Here is a 19,776-nt window from a genome sequence, read left to right on the forward strand (position 1 = left end):
GTTCACCTTTACACAGTTAAACCTTATTTTAAACATCCTTCCAAAGAATAATGTATGCTTTTTAGAAAAAACTTTTTATGCTGTAGACCTAACGCTTTTTTTAAAATAAAATTTTTTTTTTTTTTATTCACACTATTATTAATTTATATTCATTGAAATTTTTAACACTATTGTCTTAATTTAAATTCATTAAAATTTATTTTCTATTTTTAGTTCGGTTTTCTATAAAAAGCGTGTTTTTTAGTTTTTTTTAACTATTATTTATTATTTATGTATTCATATCTGTTGATGATGTCATATAATTGAATTATAATATATAAAATACCAACCAATATAATTACATTAGGGATGCACAAGTTTATTTTTAATATATTGTGTTTTATTTGCATGTACTTAAAACATGTGATTGATTATAGAATAGAATAGAAAAACTTTATTGCAACACAACACAATAGGAAAAATACAAGGAAAACAGTAATAGTACTTAGTGCTAGGGTGCAAAGGCGGCTTTATCACTGAAAGTGATCTTTTAAAGTCAACCTGAGCGTAAGAAGCCGATAAAAAGTGGAAAGTGGATGGTGCATAAAGTGTGTTACAAAAAAATAAAATAAACTACACAAATACCGATATAAATTTATATATACTATAATAGATATTTATGATACATATTTATGCTATTCGAAACTTACATAATACTCAATTACATAGATAGATAAGTAATATTTTTTTAAGCGATGTTTAAACAGGTGAATGGTTTCGGAATGACGTATTTCCCAGGGGAGCGAGTTTCACAGTGTTACAGCTTTAACAGTGAATGACTCGTTATAGCGCTGAGAGCGAGATAAGGGAATCTCAAGCTTGTTGCCATTCGCCGACCGGAGACTGACAAGATGCTGAGAGAAGGAAAAATGCTCTTTAAGGTAAAGCTGAGAGATAGGACTACAGAGAAGAGAATAAACTAAATAGAGAATATGGATATTTCGCCTATCACTGACAGTTACCCACTTGAGTTTTTCCACCATATTTTTGTTCATGTCCAAATTCCATCGTCCTGTGCTACTTCCGTCCAACGACTTCCTGCGATACGTTTGATATCGTTACGAAAGAAGTTTACATATGTTATTCTGGGACTTTCCCAGATTTCCCGGTCATTTGGCAATCCTAAATCTAACTATTATGGGTGTAACTGTAATTAAATTACTGTTAGCCAGTCTGCAACCCGATTGCTGTTTACCGCACCTCCCCGGGGGTCCTTGGGAATTAATCGCAGATTTACAAACATACAGAATCCTCATTTAGCTATTATTGTTTGCAGTACATTTTGTCAAAAGTAGTGAAAACGCCCCGCGCACATCTCACTTTACACCCGCGGAATATTGCTAGCTCACAAACTTTTTTCAATTTTCCCATTCTATGGTAAACGTTTAGAACATAGTGGTAAAATAATTACTTTCAACTGCTAAATGGGTATCATGTGTCTAAACTTTTGCTCAAGAAACACTACTAAATTGAAGTGGTTTCTGATCCTTCAATATTAGTCGTGTACTCGGTTTTTGTATGTTCTTGATTCTGTGGACTTAATATTACTCGTTTGAAACACTATTGTCACTTCGATTTACTATTTCTCAGAAAGGTTTTTAATGAATAAACTACATGACTTTTTCTTTTTTAAATGCGGTTTTGAAAAAATGCGTTAATATGTTTCCACACATTTCATAATTCTATTTGTGAAACCCTTGTTTTTGTACTTTTGAATGAGCTAAGTCTGTATCCATCTATAAACAAATTCATATGTAATCTGTATATTTTTATTATTTATATATATTGTTCATACAATTTTCATCAGTCATCTTAAAATTCAAAATGCTAAATTCATTTATTTCAAGTAGGCATATTATAGGAACTTTTGAAACGTCAAGTCTGTCTGTTTGTAGTGGCTCTAGCACCGGTTCGGAAGGCAAGTTCTACCGAGAAGAAGCCGGCAAGAAACTCAGCAGTTGCTCTTTTCCAACGTCAACAATTAACATTTTAACATTCATTTTTCTAGCTTGTGAGAGATGAAAGTGGAGCCAAATGCTTCCAAGCAACCTTGTCATCAAGAAATTCGTCAATTGTAGTAACCTCGCTGTAATAAATGTGTTTTATCATGTTCTTTAAACTAATGCATTGGTAGGTCCAAAATTACTTTAGGAATCATATTATAAAAGCGTATACTCAATCTTCTGACTGACTTCTGACTTCTGTACCTTTCGATCGTGATCAGTTAGCCATTGTCAGAAAAGTTACTTAATAGAAGGCTTATGATATGCCTGATGCCCCAACAGACGTCCCAACTTATCAGCAGCCGAACAATCTATACCATGTTTATTATTTTTAAAAACAAAAAAAACCTTGCCTATGAACTAAAAAGCAAAAAATCGAAATATGATAGTTAGATATTTTCTCTTGCGAACTTTTTTATAGATAATAATGAGTACTTTAATCTTGTGGTACATATTTATTTTGTATCATCAATACCATTTTCAGCGCACGCCAAATAATGAACTTTACAGGCAATAATTTGCTAGTTTGGGTTACATTATTGTTGATTTTTTAATAACAGCTTGACCGATTTCGGTAAAATTTAAATGGGACTACCTGGAAAGTATGCCCTTTGCAACATAAAAATATTTTTTTAAATCGGTTCAGGCGTCTTCGAGTAATCGTGTAACATACATAAAAAAGATTCCGAAGAATTGAAAACCTCCTCCTTTTTGAAGTCGGTTAAAAAGTAGCTTAACAATCAAAAGATATCATCTAAATATTTATTCAATCAAAGCAATGTTTAACATGTAATAGATTGTGACCTTTGAAGTGTTGCATGAGATCTCAAGATGTGTGCGTCAGTCAGGTGCCAAGTTATCTACGCTGTGAGCTAAAGGCTCGTTTATGGAGGCTTTTGAGGCATTATTTAAAAACAATCATTATAATATAATCTTTGTAAAACAAAACATTATCTCTTTATAAAAAAAAGTGAATATAACTCGATTTGACTCGGCTCGACTCGATTTGGCTCGAAGTTTCTCTACGTGATCGAATCAGATATGTGGAGATCCGTAGAAGAACCAGAGTTACCGATATAGCTCAATGAGTCGCGGAGCTGAAGTGGCAATGGGCAGGGCACATAGTTCGGAGAAAGGATAGACCAAGTACCAAGGTGCTGGAATGGCAGCCCCGTACTTGTAAGCGCAGCGTTGGTCGACCCCCAACAAGATGGACAGAAGACATTAAGCGCATCGCAGGTAACGCGATCAGAAGCAAGTATTAAATAATTGACGATTGGACGGCCGACTGGCGCAGTGGGCAGCGACCCTGCTTTCTGAGTCCATGGTCGTGGGTTCGATTCCCACAACTGGAAAATGTTTGTGTGATGAACATGAATGTTTTTCAGTGTCTGGGTGTTTATCTGTATATTATAAGTATTTATGTGTATTATATTCATAAAAAAATATTCATCAGCTATCTTAGTACCCATAACACAAGCTACGCTTACTTTGGGGCTAGATGGCGATGTGTGTATTGTCGTAGTATATTTATTTATTTATGTATTTAGCCTTGAACTCAAAAAACAGGGTTGCTGCACACTGTGCCAACCTTTAACTTAACTTAAACTTTAAAAGATAGTAATAAGACTTACTTACTTACTTACTTTCTTTATTATTATTATGATTATTAATTTTTGCTAGTTTGTAAAAAATAATCAAAACTTTACATTAATCCTTATACTTCTTCTCATCTCAATCTCTCGTAGGTAACATTTCAGAAGTTTCTGTACCGGGTGACCGCAGAACTCAACGCACTTCCCTCCAAGTCCCAGTGGATGAGACCTTAGAGTCAATCGAAACACGAAATCCCACAAAAAGCTGACACAATGACAGTAATTGTGAAGCTTTGTGATTGTACGTTTTTTGCCGCGTTTTGTGCGCGGGTCTTTAACCGGGGCTCGAAATCGCTTACGTCCGGTCCGAGAATGGACATCTAATGATTGAGCCTTCGGTAGGCCTCCGCTTACACCGTACGGTCATTTCAAATCTTTAAATACTTATTTGACTTAGGAAACTAAACGTTGTAAGTTTGTGGATTAAAGGTGTGGTAGTTGGAATCGTGTGTTACGACTGTGTAATACCTCTATAATACAGTTATTATAGAGATATAACACAGTTTGTGCCCCCATTAAAGACTTGATTGTATACCTGAACCTAAAAAGTGTTATTTAACTTTGATCTTTCTATCTCTGTCTATTATACGGGTTCAAGTATTCGTTTTTTTTTGTAATTTTTACGTTACCGTTACCAGGGCGTCATGCCGTATTCTTGTATATCATTGACTAAATCATTCATTTATTCTTTATTCGGATCTATAATGAAGCGATCATAATGAACAGCCGCGATCCTGGACGTTTATACAGAACCTTCCAATAAAAAGACATAGATATTCTAGACAAATATTTAAATTAAACTGCCATAATCCTAAAAGTTTAAACAGCTACCGATTTAATCTAAATTATAACTTACCAGTGAAAATTGAGAAAAAATAAATTCCCAAATTGTGTACATTAAAAGTGTATTAATTCATTAACTTTTTGCCTTATTGGAAAACCTAGTAAATGCAGAATATTTTCTAAATTGGCTAACTTAAAGCTTTTATGCTGGATTGTCATAAACTGGAAACTTAAGTTTATGTTCGCGAACATAGACGAACACAAGAACAATATTCTAAGTTTGTTGTGGGCTTCTTCCTAGACCAGGGCGTATTATAAATAAATAAATAAATATACTACGACAATACACACATCGCCATCTAGCCCCAAAGTAAGCGTAGCTTGTGTTAGGGGTACAACGATGACTGATGAATATTTTTATGAATAATATACATAAAATATAATAATATGCAGATAAACACCCAGACACTGAAAAACATTCATGTTCATCACACAAACATTTTCCAGTCGTGGGAATCGAACCCACGGCCTTTGGCTGAGAAAGCAGGGTCGCTGCAAACTGAGCCAATGGGCCGTCTATGAATTCTCGTAGCTTTAGTTTTATGTTTAAGAATGAATGTTTCGCTAACATCTCCCAACAATAAAAAGTGCTAAATTTAAAAAAGGAATATTTGCCTTTGATAGAAACTCCACCTTACCGCTAGAAACTCGCTCGCAACGGTGTGTGAGACGATCAAGAAAGCTCATTTCGCTACAAAACAAGCAAGCACCCGAGATCATCGCTCGGACCGAGGTCTCATAACTGTACTCTGGTCTCCCGATGTTACGCAACTAGTCCCAACCCGCCAGTCTTTCCCATATCACGCGCTATCAGGAATATGGTTCATGATAAAAATAAAAAATAAAAATTGCATCACTACACCATAAAATACCTCGTGCAACTAACGAACGCTATAAAACACCCAGGAACAGTTACGTTCGAAATTCAAAACCAGTTCCTCTTTTTTTTAACACGAGATCAGTGACTTTGATCAAACAGTGTTCATTTTGGTTTTGCGAAGGAGAAAAGTATATTTCTTTTGCAATCATAAAAGACTAATTGAATAGCACATTTGTGAAATAACTCAGCATTGAACAAGTGCTATAATGTCTTTATTATAGTTGTTATTGGATTACCACTATGGAAGTATTCAGGTCAGTGGATTTTTTGTTTACGTTTTATGGAATGATTGTTGTGATTGGACCTTGGGCTCTTAAGACCTTTGCATATAACTACTTCATCACTAATGCTCCAAGGCTGAGCATAGGTCTCCTTCTTACAGAAAAAGGAGATATATAGCTTAGACCCTCCAAGCTGCTCAAACGCGGGTTGGTGGGCTTAGTTAATGAACTGTTGACTATGTTTATTATCAGGTGTTAGTTATAATACTCGAACAAGCTCCGAGACGATGAGAAAGGTATACTGGATAGGTCTGGATAGTGACTGATTTTAAAGTACCTACTGATTACTTACAGATCTTTCAGGCTTTTAACCTATTTAGAATCGAACCTCTGGGATTTTCTGTCTATCAAGAACAAAGAATACTGCGCCAGAGATTCTTCTACTTTCTTCTTCTATCGTTTTTCACTATGGATCTGTATTAATAAGCAATTAGTGAGATGGTGATTTATATTAAAGCTATACCTATGATAACTCGATAGCAGAAATATATGTAGCGGTTTTTTTTTAAACTGCACTTACAAATTGTAGTTCAATTCTAAAATGTCTCTAAATTTCAATAGATGCTTAATATTAGAGAAAATAAGTTTTCTTATTTATATATTACTCAATGGCCAGCATGAAAAAAGAAAAATGTCTCCTGGAGTCTTGCATGAGCAAGACTTCAGGAGACATTTTCTGCACAGGAAAGCACTGAATCGTCTCCTAAAGTTTAACCACTCCCCGAGTGATGAGAGTGTAATATTAAACGGGGATAAAATTCTCCTCTTCTCAGTTGTCGTGCTTAGGCAGGTTGACAAGATAATTATATCATTTGTCAGTGTATATAATAGGGGGGTAACATTTTTGTCGCCTGTGTTTGATAGCCGATAACGGGTTTATTTACCATTATTATATTGAGATATAATATATTGAAATGATAAGTACATTCCATGAGTATACTTGATAAATTCGTACAATTTCATATCAAATACAATAATCATTATTTTTATTTATTTATTTATTTAGAAACGCACCCCGTGAAGACATTACAGTTGCCCAATTCGTCTCCCCGGGGCTATTAAAATTATGTAACAATAAATACTAATTACAACAAATTAATTTAAATTAAAAGATAAAAATAAGCTATATAAAATTAAGAATTAAAAAAAAACAATAATAATAACAATAACCCAAAATTCAAAAATAATAAAAAAAACAAAACATTCAATCATATAATTAATATCTTAGATTACCTACTCTCTAATAACATTTTGATTTGCTTTTGGCGCTGATCATGTATAATTTATGTCATCAATTTCATTCAAAATATTAAGTAGGTTGATGACGAATTTCTGTAATGATAACATCCTGTTAGTGATTGAACCAAGTATAGGATGATTATCATAATGATATCAGAGGTCCATATATATGCATATCCAGGTTTGCATAGTAGGCACCGCTGGCTGGGTTGTGGTTGAGTGCGACAGCGTCCTCATGACCCAGTCACCAGGCGATGAGTTGGAACACCGTGGGGTTTTAGTCGGTAAGAGTCCTATATAACGACTGCACCTCCCCGTCGTGTAGTGTCCTCCATCCATGAGGATTTACCCACGATAAAAAAAAAGGTGGCCCACCTGATGGTAATAGGCAAACCATCGCCCATAAACAGAGCAACACTTCGCAGAGCATACAAGGTCCTGAAACGTGCCACTGTCCCTCAATCTAAGGCGTAGATGTTAAGTCATGTGTCTGTAATAAGAGTTCCTGGTCTGAAGGATGTGCCTTCAGACCGGGAACTGGTGACTTAAAAGCTGTACTTACGACATTGAGTACGCGCACACGCGAAACGCATTTTATGACATTTGAGTTCGAGGTCTTTACTAGAGTTTGATACGCCCGAAATTAATAAATAAATCAATCTAATCCCAAATCTTCAGATAGCAGATTGGATAGCCAAAGAATATCCCTTCAACCTTCCCATGCCGATCTGGACAACGTTGCGTGGGAGACGTGTGATATCATATCGCATATGATAAGTGTGGTTGTATCGCATAGATTTCCATATTAAATCAAGGGTTCAGATAACTCGCTACGTACGTGACTAGATTTACCAATCCTAAAGGGAAGAGTCGGAAAACCAATCTGTAACCGGAAGAATTTGGATTTGATTGATTATTAATTCCGGGCATCAGAGAATTTTGGACCTAAGTATTCTTTCAATGAAAATAAATTGAATTCTCCTTTTTTTTGATTACAGAGTCCATGGACTTTTCGCTATACTCACAATACTTATCTACAAAGTTGATGGAAAATCAACAACTTCGATTGAGCCTAAAATTGAAAACACAACCCATAACTGTCCTTTTACAAGAATAATTGAAGACATATTCAACATTAACAACAAAACCAGTCAAGCTAGTCTAAAAAACAATCAATCTGGCTACTTTCTAAATACCACTGACAGTTTAATAAATACTGATAGTAATATAAGTAAAACAATTCAAGATGAATTGGTAAACGATATTATTGCATCTATTAAAAGAATTAAAGCAAATCTAACTCAAACTAACAGTAAACTAGATGAAGCTATTATTCTTAACGTTCCTGATAATGAAAAAAATGAAAAACCTAAAATAACTACAGACAAGAAAGAAAATACAATAAAAAGTGGTATTGAAGACAGAAAAGATGTTCTCAAAACAACTACACCTAAAAACAACATCAATTATAAAATAGATGATGCTAACGAATTTAATATACCTAATAAGCCAGATTTTGAGCAAAAAAAAAATCAACCTAAAGATGAAACTAATTTCGTAGAAATTCTTACAGTAGAACCTAATAATACAAACATCAATAAATCATCACACAGCATTCTAGAAGTCTTAAAAAATATAATGCCTATGTTAAATGCTTCTGTAACTAAAGATTTGCACAGTATTACAATTATTGAAAGGAATCAGAATAAGAACCATTCGTTTTCGGAAACTAAAAATATTTCAACAATCATAGTTAAGTATTGTGATAAAGAAAACTTAACGACAGTCAATGTAACGGATACAAAACCACCTGATGAAGATGTTAAAGGTATTTCTGTACAAGAAGAATATGATGATTACAATATGGATGATGATATTGATTATGACGATAGTAATCCAGATAAAATGACGAATATTACAATCGAGAGTCGTAAAGATGTGTTGGAGGCAGCGGAGTATGGAATGAGGAAAATGCATGAGTTGTATGGTGTTTTGGAGCCAAAATTGTATTCGATGGGTAAGTCGGTTTGTTTGAATTCTTACACACACAAGTACAATAAAAATTCATACACATAAAATATTGACGCAGCGACGTGGTCTTATAAATTAAGGTCCCGGGTTAGAACTCCGGCGGATTTTTGGAAATTTATAATTTCAGAATTTTCTCGGGTCTGGTCTGGTGGCTTCGCCCCTGACCAAATTACGGACAGAGATTTAACGTACGTTTACGATGCCGCATAGAAACCCATTGGGTATACATACCACAAACAGGTTAGCCCGCTATTATTATCGACTGAGATTGCAGTCAAGAGCCGATTTATAATGGTATAAAAAATCAGTAACCCAGAAAATAAAAAGCTAGTCTTATCTCTATGGCAATCTCTTCCAGAAATCCTACGGCGAGAGAAAAATGAACAAGTATTAGATATTTTTAATTTCACTTAAATTAGGCATATCATATGTTCTATGAAACCTAATAAACACCAAAAAATTAAGCTTTCTCAGTTAAACTTTTTTTTTACTTTTTGCACTTTCGTGACAACATAAGATACGAATCAAATGTAAGGATATACGGATTTTAAATAGACAATGCGCTAAATTATATCTATTAAATCAAATAAAATTAAATGCACTTTTTAGTACACCAAAGACAAAGCAATAAAAAACACAATTGAAAAAAAAATAAAGAAAAGGTACACTATGTGGCCTTATCGCCAAAAAGCGACCTCGAACCGGAACACTAAATCGCTTAGCGGCACGTCTTTGTCGGTAGGGTGGTAACTAACCAGACCAGACCAGACCAGAGAAAATTAGAAATTATAAATTCCCAAATTGCCCCTGCCGGTAATCGAACCTGCGATCTCCTACTTAAATTCACAGCGCTCACCGTTGCGCCATTGAGGTCATCAAAAGGGTTTACTGTCCTGACCAAAGATCTAATTAGGTATACCTAGCAGGTAAACTGTATGCAAATTCAAATTTCATTTATTTCATGTAGGCCTAGTTTATAAGCACTATTGTAACGTCAAGTCAGTATGTTTGTAGTGACTCTACCATCGGTAGCAGTAGGTAGACTCCACTGAGAAGAGCTGGCAAAAAACTCAGCAGATTGCTCTTTTATAGTTTAATAATCTTTAGATTTTCTGTTTTGTGAGAGTTGAGAGCGGACTGGCCTGGTTCCAAACAACCTTGTCGTTAAGGAATTCATGAAAACATACCTTCGTTTGCTTCCAGGTCTCATACTGGATGACAAGGATCCAGCTCGATATGTGGCAGCATTCAACGCGCCGTCCGAAGATATAGCACAGTACGCCAAGTACGGGTACGCGTCTCTGCAGGCCGCATCGAGATTCAAAGAGCTTATAAGGTAAGTATTTTGATTATATTGTTTAGTATAACCGCGTGGATGGAAAGCCTTAGAGGAGGCCTTCACCGGAAAGCATTCCTGATGCATAATAATTGAACATAAAGTAATAATAGTTAGAATAAATGAAAAAGTGAAAGTAAATAAATAAATAAATAAAAAGAAATAAATATACTACGACAATACACGCATCGCCATCTAGCCCCAAAGTAAGCGTAGCTTGTGTTATGGGTAGTGAGATAGCTGATGAATATTTTTTTATGAATATAATACACATAAATACTTATAATATACAAATAAACACCCAGACACTGAAAAACATTCATGTTCATCACACAAACATTTTCCAGTTGTGGGAATTGAAACCATGACCTTAGACTCAGAAAGCAGGGTCGCTGCCCACTGCGCCACTCGGCCGTCAAGTAAAAAGTAAAATTAAAAGAATCTAAATACTTGGACCTTGCCCACGAGTCACAAGATTACCGCCATGTGGAATGTTGAGTCGACCGTTATTTCTCCGATCGTCGTTTCAGTCAATGGTCTTCTCGCGAAAAGCTGCGACCAACATCTTAAGAAGCCTTCACTAGGTTGTTGGATCAAGGGTCGGATACAGAAGGCAGTAGTCCTTGAAACAGCGCGTATTGTGAGGAGGTTCCTCATTCTGGAGCCCTGACAGCCGCTTGCTTGGGCATTCAAAAGCCCCGCGGAGGGTGGATGTTTTTTCTTACAAATTTTTAATAGGGTTTTATATTTTTAAGCATTGTTAGGAATTTAATCATGTCATGTAATTTTTTTTATTTAGTTTTGATAATTACTGCTTTTTAATTATTCTGTCATATAATAGTGAACATTGATCATAGTTACTAAATAAATAATTATTATTATTAAAACTAATTGTAGTTGTATAAGTTAAGATTGAAGAAATCTGAGATGGTGAATGAATGAATGAATACACTTTAACTTTTATTGTACATCACATAAACATATAGAAAAATTATAAATAAAAATTTAACAAAAAGTATACAAATTGGCGGCCTTATCGCTACATAGCGATCTCTTCCAGGTAACCAAAGGCGTTAAACACAGCTCAAGAAGAGAGGTAGGTGGTGCATATAAATAAACACAAAAAAAACCGCCGCTTGCTTCCAGCGGCTCCCAGCGACTCGTTTGATGTCGTCTGTCCACCTCGTTGGGGGCTGACCAACACTGCGTTTACCTGTGCTGGGTTGCCATTCCAACAGCTTGGAACCCCAACGTCCATCGGTTCTCCGAGCTATGTGCCCCGCCCATTTCCACTTCAGCTTAGCAACTCGCTGAGCTATGTCAGTAACTCTGGTTCTTCTACGGATCTCCTCATTTCTGATTTGATCACGTAGAGATACTCCCAACATTGCTCTTTCCATCGCCCGCTGAGTGATTCTGAGCCTTCTTATGAGGCCCATAGTGAGCGACCACGTTTCGGATCCGTAAGTCATCACTGGCAACACGCACTGTACGAAGACTTTGGTCATCAGGCACTGAGAGATTTGGACGAAAAGATGTCTCGAAGTTTCCCGAACGGTGCCCATCCGAGTTGAATTCGGCGGTTCACCTCTTTCTCAAAACATCCATCGGACGTCTTAACATCGGATTACCATTTATAAATGTCATCTCAAACACTTAACCTTAGTAAGTATTACCATATTTATAAATAGCATCCTCTCAGTACAACTTCATCCAACCTCGTATTAAGTAATTATAAAGTCAAATTATTCTCTGGGCCGGAAAACGTTACACCATTGGACCCAAATGCATAGGCCCCGGAATTAAGAACGTACAGAATCCTCATCCAGCCTCATGCAGTGTATTCTAAAAAATGAGAAGACGTTCCGAGCACGTCAGAATTCAAATTCAAATTCAAAAATGTTTTATTCATGTAGACCTTATCACTTATGAAGCGTTCATACATTTAACATGTTACACTAATGTTAGTGATGGTGTTAACTGCATTCGTTAACTTAAAACTAAAGCTAGGAGGTATCCAAACGCGCCCTGGTCTAAGAAGAGCCCACCACAAACTTAGCCAGGTTTTTTTTGTTATCACCATCTCACAGTCAAGTTAATGTGTAGCTATGAAGTCCCAATTCATACCCAAGCTTTTTTATATAATCCTTAATATTATAATAGGATTTTTCTATAAGCTTACGTTTTATGTAAACTTTGAACTTATCGAGAGTCATCTCAAGGATTATCTGGTAATTTGTTATAAAATGGTATACAATTACCCTGAAATGAATTACTAATTATATGCAGCCTAGTAAACTACACTACGAGTTTATTTTTACTTCTAATATTAAAATTGTTACAGTCCACTTTCTTTTCAAAGTTTTAAATAAAATTTTCAAATACGTACCGTCATAATTTTAGCTTCTTAAAATTTATCTCTTAAAGACTCTCTTGGTCCCATTTTATATATTGCTTGCGTGTTACTTCACACCCGCGATATTTGCTATCTCAAAAAGTTTTCTCATTTTCCTCATTTTATTGTAAACGTTGAAAACATTACAGTTAAAATAATTACTGTCAACTGCTTAATCAATGAACTGACTAACGGCCTGTTCGAGTAACACTACTAAAGTGGAGTTGTTTTTGAAGCTTCTGTATTTTCTTAATTCTGTGGCATAGGCAAGTGGGCCAAGAGAAACATCTCTAAATACCCATCAAATGCCATATTTCGAAAGCTTAAACGCAAATTGTCGCAGTCCAAGGTGATTTTAAATATCGGTGGTGTTTGTACAACCTTTTGGGTTAAAGTGCCCTGCCAACCCAAAAGAACAAGAGTGTTCTTATGTACATGCGTTAGAAGTTATACTTATTTAGCGTTGCAAGATAAATATCTTTTCAAAAATTTTATCTTACGCCTTTTTCCACGTTTGTAAAGAAAACGACACAATAGAAAAAAGGTATTTAAAACATCGAAAATTTATATAACGCATTATCTAATTATATCGTTATCGGACCACCAAGTTACACTGAACATTAAAAATTGAGTTTTTTGTACAATTGAATCAATTAAATCACCGGAATGAGCCCGCATACTTTGACAATTGAAAGTGTACACAGCCAAACCTTTTTTTGAAAAACTGAAATATCGACTATGGCTTACTTAAGGGTGTCGGTTTAAAAAAAAAAAAAAAAAGTGAGCTGGCGGACGATGTATACCCCTCTCACTCGGTTTCGCAATTACCTTCATCCTGAAAATCGTCGAAAAGGGTTATCGAGTCAGAGTATCGGTGATCCTAGAGCGGGCCTTGGCCTAACCTTGGCCTACGAATTAGTTTGGCTTTATTTTAGGTTTATTTTAGGTTATATTTATAAAACAATTATTTTACATAAAAATATAACAAATTTTAAAAAGAAAGTGGACTGTAACAATATTAATATTAGAAGTAAAAATAAACTTGTAGTGCAGTTTACTAGGCTGCATAAAATTAGAAATTCATTTAAGGGTAATTGTATATCTTTTTATAACAAATTCACAGATGAAATCCTTAAGATGTCTCTCAATAAGTTTAAAGTTTACATAAAACGTAAGCTTATAGAAACATCCTATTAAATATAAATAAATAAATAAATATACTACGACAATACACACATCGCCACCTAGCCCCAAAGTAAGCGTAGCTTGTGTTATGGGTACTAAGATGACTGATGAATATTTTTATGAATTGTATATACATAAATACATAGAAAATACATATAAACACCCAGACACTGAAAAACACTTAATGCTCATCACACAAACATTTTCCAGTTGTGGGAATCGAACCCACGGCCTTGGACTCAGAAAGCAGGGTCGCTGCCCACTGCGCCAGTCGGCCGTCATCCTATTATAATATTAAGGATTACTTAAACGATAAAAAAAGCTTGGGTGTGAATTGCTCTAGATTCATAGCTCAACATTAACTAGACTGTGAGATGGTGATAACAAAAATAAAAAAAACCTGGCTAAGTTTGTTGTGGGCTCTTCTTAGACCAGGGCGCGTTTGGAACCCTCCTAGCTTTAGTTTTAAGTTAACGAATACAGTTATCACTAACATTAGTTTAGTGTAACATGTTAAATGTATGAACGCTTCATAAGTGCCTGTGCCTGTCGGTCTACATGAATAAAATAATTTTGAATTTAAATGCTTAATCGAAAGGTTTTTCAGCTGAAAAGGCTCGAGATGCAGATGTACATGTGTAATAGTTACTAAGAATTAGAAAGAGCGGGAATCGAACCCAGTGCCTTTACTCAAATAAATTGCGTATTGTGCATCCCAATCTACCTTATGTCAATTATTCTTCCTATAAAACTCCTTGCACTATATATTATCTGAGGCATATGCCGCAAAAGAATTTTCGATACGTTTCCTTCTCGTTACTCCGCCACGAAGCAAACTAACATTTAAAGACAAATATATTTGAAGAGACAGAAGCGGACATGGCCCAGTGGTTAGGACTTCGGCTTCACTTTCGGGGAGCAGAGTTTGGAACCCAGCACGCACCTCTAACTTGTCTTAGTTAAGTGCGTAGTTACCATCCTAGCGACAAAGACGTGCCGCGTCTTAGTAGTCGAAGTCGCGTGGAAACCGATTATAGATATGACTGCCCTACTATCTTAGACTGCATCACCACTAACCACCAGGTTAGATTGAAGTCAAGGACTAACTTGAAGTCGAACTAAAAAATAGCCTACCTATTAATCACACACGTATTGATTGGTGCATTCTACTTGCACGAAAATTCCTTGCGTTACAGCCATCGATTGCGTCTGTGTAGACGGCAGTTTTAAATCGATGGATAGCTGCGATCTGCGTGCAATCTATCAACGGATTACCTGTGAATCCTGGCCTTTAAAAGCGAAGCTAGTAATCACCTAGGTTTACATAAAAAGACGTATTCACATTGTGTCAGTTAAATTAAATCAAGCAAAAACGGAGGTCATATAAAATCATCATAAAATGCTAATGAATATTGAACTGTACACAGCTTCGGAGTGTTTTCGACACCCGTGCTGTAGCTGGGTGCAAAAACAGTCATTATTATGAGCAAATAAAACACATTTATTTCATTGCATTTCAAATCATCAAATAATGTTACAACATTGCAATCATCTGTTATTCATCTTATGACAAAATAAAGCTAATGTCTGGTTTGCAGCTTTATGGACACTAACTTTTCTTAGTTATGCTATAGCTTTTCTTCGAATTTGACCTATAGCTAGATTAACTCAAGTAGACTAATGCTAAAAGCCTTCATTAAAAAATAAGCAGCCGATGAAGCCGGTTAGCCGGCTACCATCTTAGACTGCATCTTCACTGGTGAGATCCAGGTGAGAATGCAGTGAAGGGCTAAATTGAAATTAAAAAAACATGCTATTTATTTTTAACTAGCTTTTCTTTAATTTAAAAAAAAATGCCAGGAGGAATAATAGTGGAATATTTTATGACGCTCCTTTATTCTGCGTCTTTTCAACTACATATTTCTATGAGCTACATGTATTACTTTTTATTTCGTAAAAATGCTAGCTATATATCTCCGTTAAACGGCATAGTGGATTCACTTTGTGTCACTCCTTCCTCTTAGTACAGAAATAAATCTTTATGGTACCATTATCTCTTATTGAAATAATGGTAGCCCAAAACACGCAGCGCAACGGTGGACTCCTACCCGAGCTCGGACTAGAAACAAGTCGATTGTGAGCCTAACATAAAAGAACAGATAACAATCATATTAGGTTTACCACGTTAAATTCAAATTCAAATTCAAATTCATTTATTTCAAGTAGGCGTACTTTATTAGCACTTTTGAGACGTCAAGTATGTATGTTTGTAGTGACTCTACCACCGGTTCGGAAAGCAGATTCTACCGAGAAGAGCCGTCAAGAAACTCAGTAGTTGCTCTTTTCCAACATCAACATTTACAATCATTTTGCTATCTTGCGGAGATGAGAGCGAGGCTGGCTGCTTCCAATCTACCTTGTCATTGAGGAATTCATTAAATGTATAGTAACCTCGCTGTACTAGATGGTTTTATACACATTTTTTAAATGTATGCATTGGTAGGTCAAGAATTTCCTACCACGTTATAGCCTCCCGTCATAGCATCCCAATGTGATGCAGTACTCTAACTTAACAATAAGAGTATCGCTCCTTTGAAATATTTCAAATAACACTCCGTTCACAACACCACGTAAATATACGATTTATTCTAAAATCGTAATTTCCATATTCTACTTTTTTTAAAGTTCTAATTATCAGTAGTACTTAAATTTTCTTTCAAACGTTTGCCGCCACAGTGTCTTTACACATCGTCCGCACTACATTTGATATAGACACAATACGAGCACTCCGGCTTCGGAGTCTGAGCGTCCGATCGCATCGCCCCTTATAGTAGTCGCACGGCGAGACGGGCCTAATGCATATATGAAAAATTCAACTGTTAAAATGTATTTATTTTATAATGCCATGTTTTAGTACGTCTCTAAACTAAATTATTGAGCCAGGTTTGATTGGATTTGGTTAGGAAATAAAATTATGAGGTCCGTTTTCCCCTCGATATTACGTTCTAACGACAATATAGTTTACTAGCTGTTGCCCGCGACTTCGTCTGCGTTTGATTTTGTTTTTTGATGTGGCATTCAATTTAGTTGTAGTTCTAAAAAAATGTCAAGTATTCAGTATCGCTAGCCTTCAATGAGGGGGGTTTGCTGCTGTCCGCTGAGGAGTTCTGTCCTCTATCTCCAACCACATTCATCAGATCTACACAATTTTTTGGCAAAATGAAATACATATTATAACTTATATAGTACAAAAATAATTATTTAAATCGGTTATAATTTGTCGGAGTTAAGGGGTAAAATAGTCAAACACTTTCATCCCCTCTCGCAAAGGAACTGAGCTTAAAGTCGGGATAAAAAGTATCCTATATTACTTCTTACTCTTCCAAGAATATGTGTACAAAGTTTCAAGAGGATCGATAAAGTAGTTTTTGCGTAAAAGCGTAACAAACAAAATTACATTGACATTTATAATATTAGTAGGATTCAGCGAGTAGGCTAGATTCGTTACAATACCCTCTATGTACTGTGAAGGCTGGCTCTGTTTATAGGCGATGGGTTTCAACTTACCTCCAGTTGGGCCATTGGTCCGTCAATTGTTACTATAAAAAGAAACATCGGTCAACAGCCTGCACGCTGTAGCAATGAGACTGTTGTACTTTTTCTTGTACGTGAACGTTGAAATGAACCGTAAAAGTTTATTAAGCAGCGTGACTGGGGCATTAGGAAAACTAAATTGGTTTTCGAATCAAAACAGCTAGCTCTGTATTCCATAAGTTATTTCTGCACAATCTTTATATATAAAAATGTTATGTTGGTTTGTGTACGATTCAAAAACTCAAAAAGTTATTCACCGATCGAGCTGAAATTTTAGCATAATTTATAATCCGCATCAAGGATTGTTTTTATCTATTTTTTGCATCAGTCACATATCGGCGACCGCGAAAGTACATTTTAACAACAATTATTTCCCCTGTCAATTTATAAAATAAATGTGTACAAATATTCACCCGCTGAAACTATCATGTTTATATTATTAATAGGACAGGATTTATAGGAGTGCGTTGTGCGAAACTCTTAGATGCTTTATATTTACTGCACGTCAACCAAAACGACACTGGCCACTTGAGTGTTTTGATGCAAGTAGCAATGTCAAATTGCGCAAGTGACAATGAAATTCGGCATGTTCACTTCGCGCACAATTAAATGGCACCCCATCAACATTCAGAGCACAGAAATTTTAACGACCTCCCCTGGCGCAGCGGCGCAGAGGTGTTCACTGTGGTTTTAAGGGGGGAGGTCCCGAGTTCGATCTGCACAAGTTTCCAATTTGGGAATTTATAATTTCTCATTTTTTTTCTGCTCTGGTCCGGAGGCTTTTGACTTTCACGTGCAAGCGTTCCGGTACGATGTCGCGTCGAAGCCGATTAGGGTTAACCGATATGGGTTTAGTAAAATTGCAGTAAGGGGCCTACTTGCTAATTCAAAGTCAAAAATATCTTTATTCAAGTAGGTCCATAGATGGTACTTATAAAGCGTACATTGCATCAAAAAGTCAAAGTCAAAAATATCTTTATTCAAGTAGGCCCATAGGTGGCACTTTTGATGCGTACATAAGAATTACACGGAAGTGAGATGATGGCGATAACCACATTCGTAAACTTAAAACTAAAGCTACGAGGGTTCCAAACGCGTCCTGGTCTAAGAAGAAGCCCACAACAAACTTAGCCGGGTGTTTTTTTTATTTAGTATCACCATCTCACAATGTCATTTTAAATTATTAGAAGAGCAACCTGGTTAGAGCAATAATTTACACCCAAGCTTTTTTATCGATTACGTAGTCCTTTATACTATAATAGGACTTTTAAGAGACATCTCTCATCTATCAAAATGTGTATATATATACGTAGCAGTGAGTAGTGATGGCTATAACTACATTCGTAAACTTAAAACTAAAGCTACCAGGGTTCCAAACGCGCCCTGGTCGAAGAAGAAGCCAAGTGAAGAAATTGCAAAAATAAATACGAAATCGCTGAGAACCGATATATCATCATCATCATCATCATATCAACCGATAGACGTCCATTGCTGGACATAGGTTTTTTGTAGGGAGTTCCAAATCCAAATTCCTTCCTGCGACTCGCCTAATGTCGTCCGTCCACCTCGTCGGGGTCGACCAACGTTGTGTTTACCAGTGCGGGGCTGCCATTCCAGCACCTTGGGACCCCAACGTCCATCCCTCCTCCGAACTATGTGCCCCGCCCATTGCCACTTCAGCTTCGAGACTCGTTGAGCTATGTCAGTAACTCTGGTTCTTTTACGGATCTCCACATTTCTGATTTTATCACGTAGAGCTACTACGAGCATAGCTCTCTCCATCGCCCGCTGAGTGACTCTGAGCCTTCTTATGAGGCCCATAGTTAGCGACCATGTTTCGGAACCATAGGTTATCACTGGAAACACGCATGTTATATATATATAATCAATCAAATCAAGCAATAGTCTATAACAGTCCACTGCTGAACTAAAGGCTTCTCCCAACGGGACGGTTTTCCTATAAAATGTAAAAATCCTCTTTCCATACGAGCTATAATATAAATTTAGGGTAGGCAGTGCTTTAACGCATGTAAGTGCACGCCACTGGATATAGGTACGAATGTAACGTAATGATTTGTACTTATATGGAGCGTACACACGTAAGGCTAAATTTCGTACTAATATAGAGAGTAGAACCAGTTTTCACTTTCTCCTGGGAAAGTGGTGGGCACGGGCGGATACTCGATTATGCAGTGAACAGGAAACAAGTCGCCATTTTTGTAACCTAGCAGTTAAACGCGACTTTGTCAGTTTTGAATTTCTAAAACATGCTAACAACTATTTAGAATATTTTTT

At 36.2% G+C, this 19,776-nt stretch overlaps 1 protein-coding gene across 1 annotated transcript in view; it reads left to right on the top strand.

Moving 5' to 3' along the window:
- The first annotated feature begins 8,563 nt into the window (after positions 1 to 8,563).
- The window catches only part of LOC120629494 (peroxidasin homolog), a 49,563-nt gene continuing 38,350 nt past the window's right edge, over positions 8,564 to 19,776 (top strand). Inside the window, exons 1-2 of the mRNA XM_039898435.1 lie at positions 8,564 to 8,957; positions 10,175 to 10,307. Coding sequence (XP_039754369.1) covers positions 8,579 to 8,957; positions 10,175 to 10,307 — 512 coding nt within the window. The 5' untranslated portion in view covers positions 8,564 to 8,578. The remainder of the gene's footprint in view (positions 8,958 to 10,174; positions 10,308 to 19,776) is intronic.

Source organism: Pararge aegeria, chromosome 14 (genome assembly GCF_905163445.1).
Source record: "Pararge aegeria chromosome 14, ilParAegt1.1, whole genome shotgun sequence".
Classification (NCBI taxonomy): Eukaryota; Metazoa; Arthropoda; class Insecta; order Lepidoptera; family Nymphalidae; genus Pararge; species Pararge aegeria.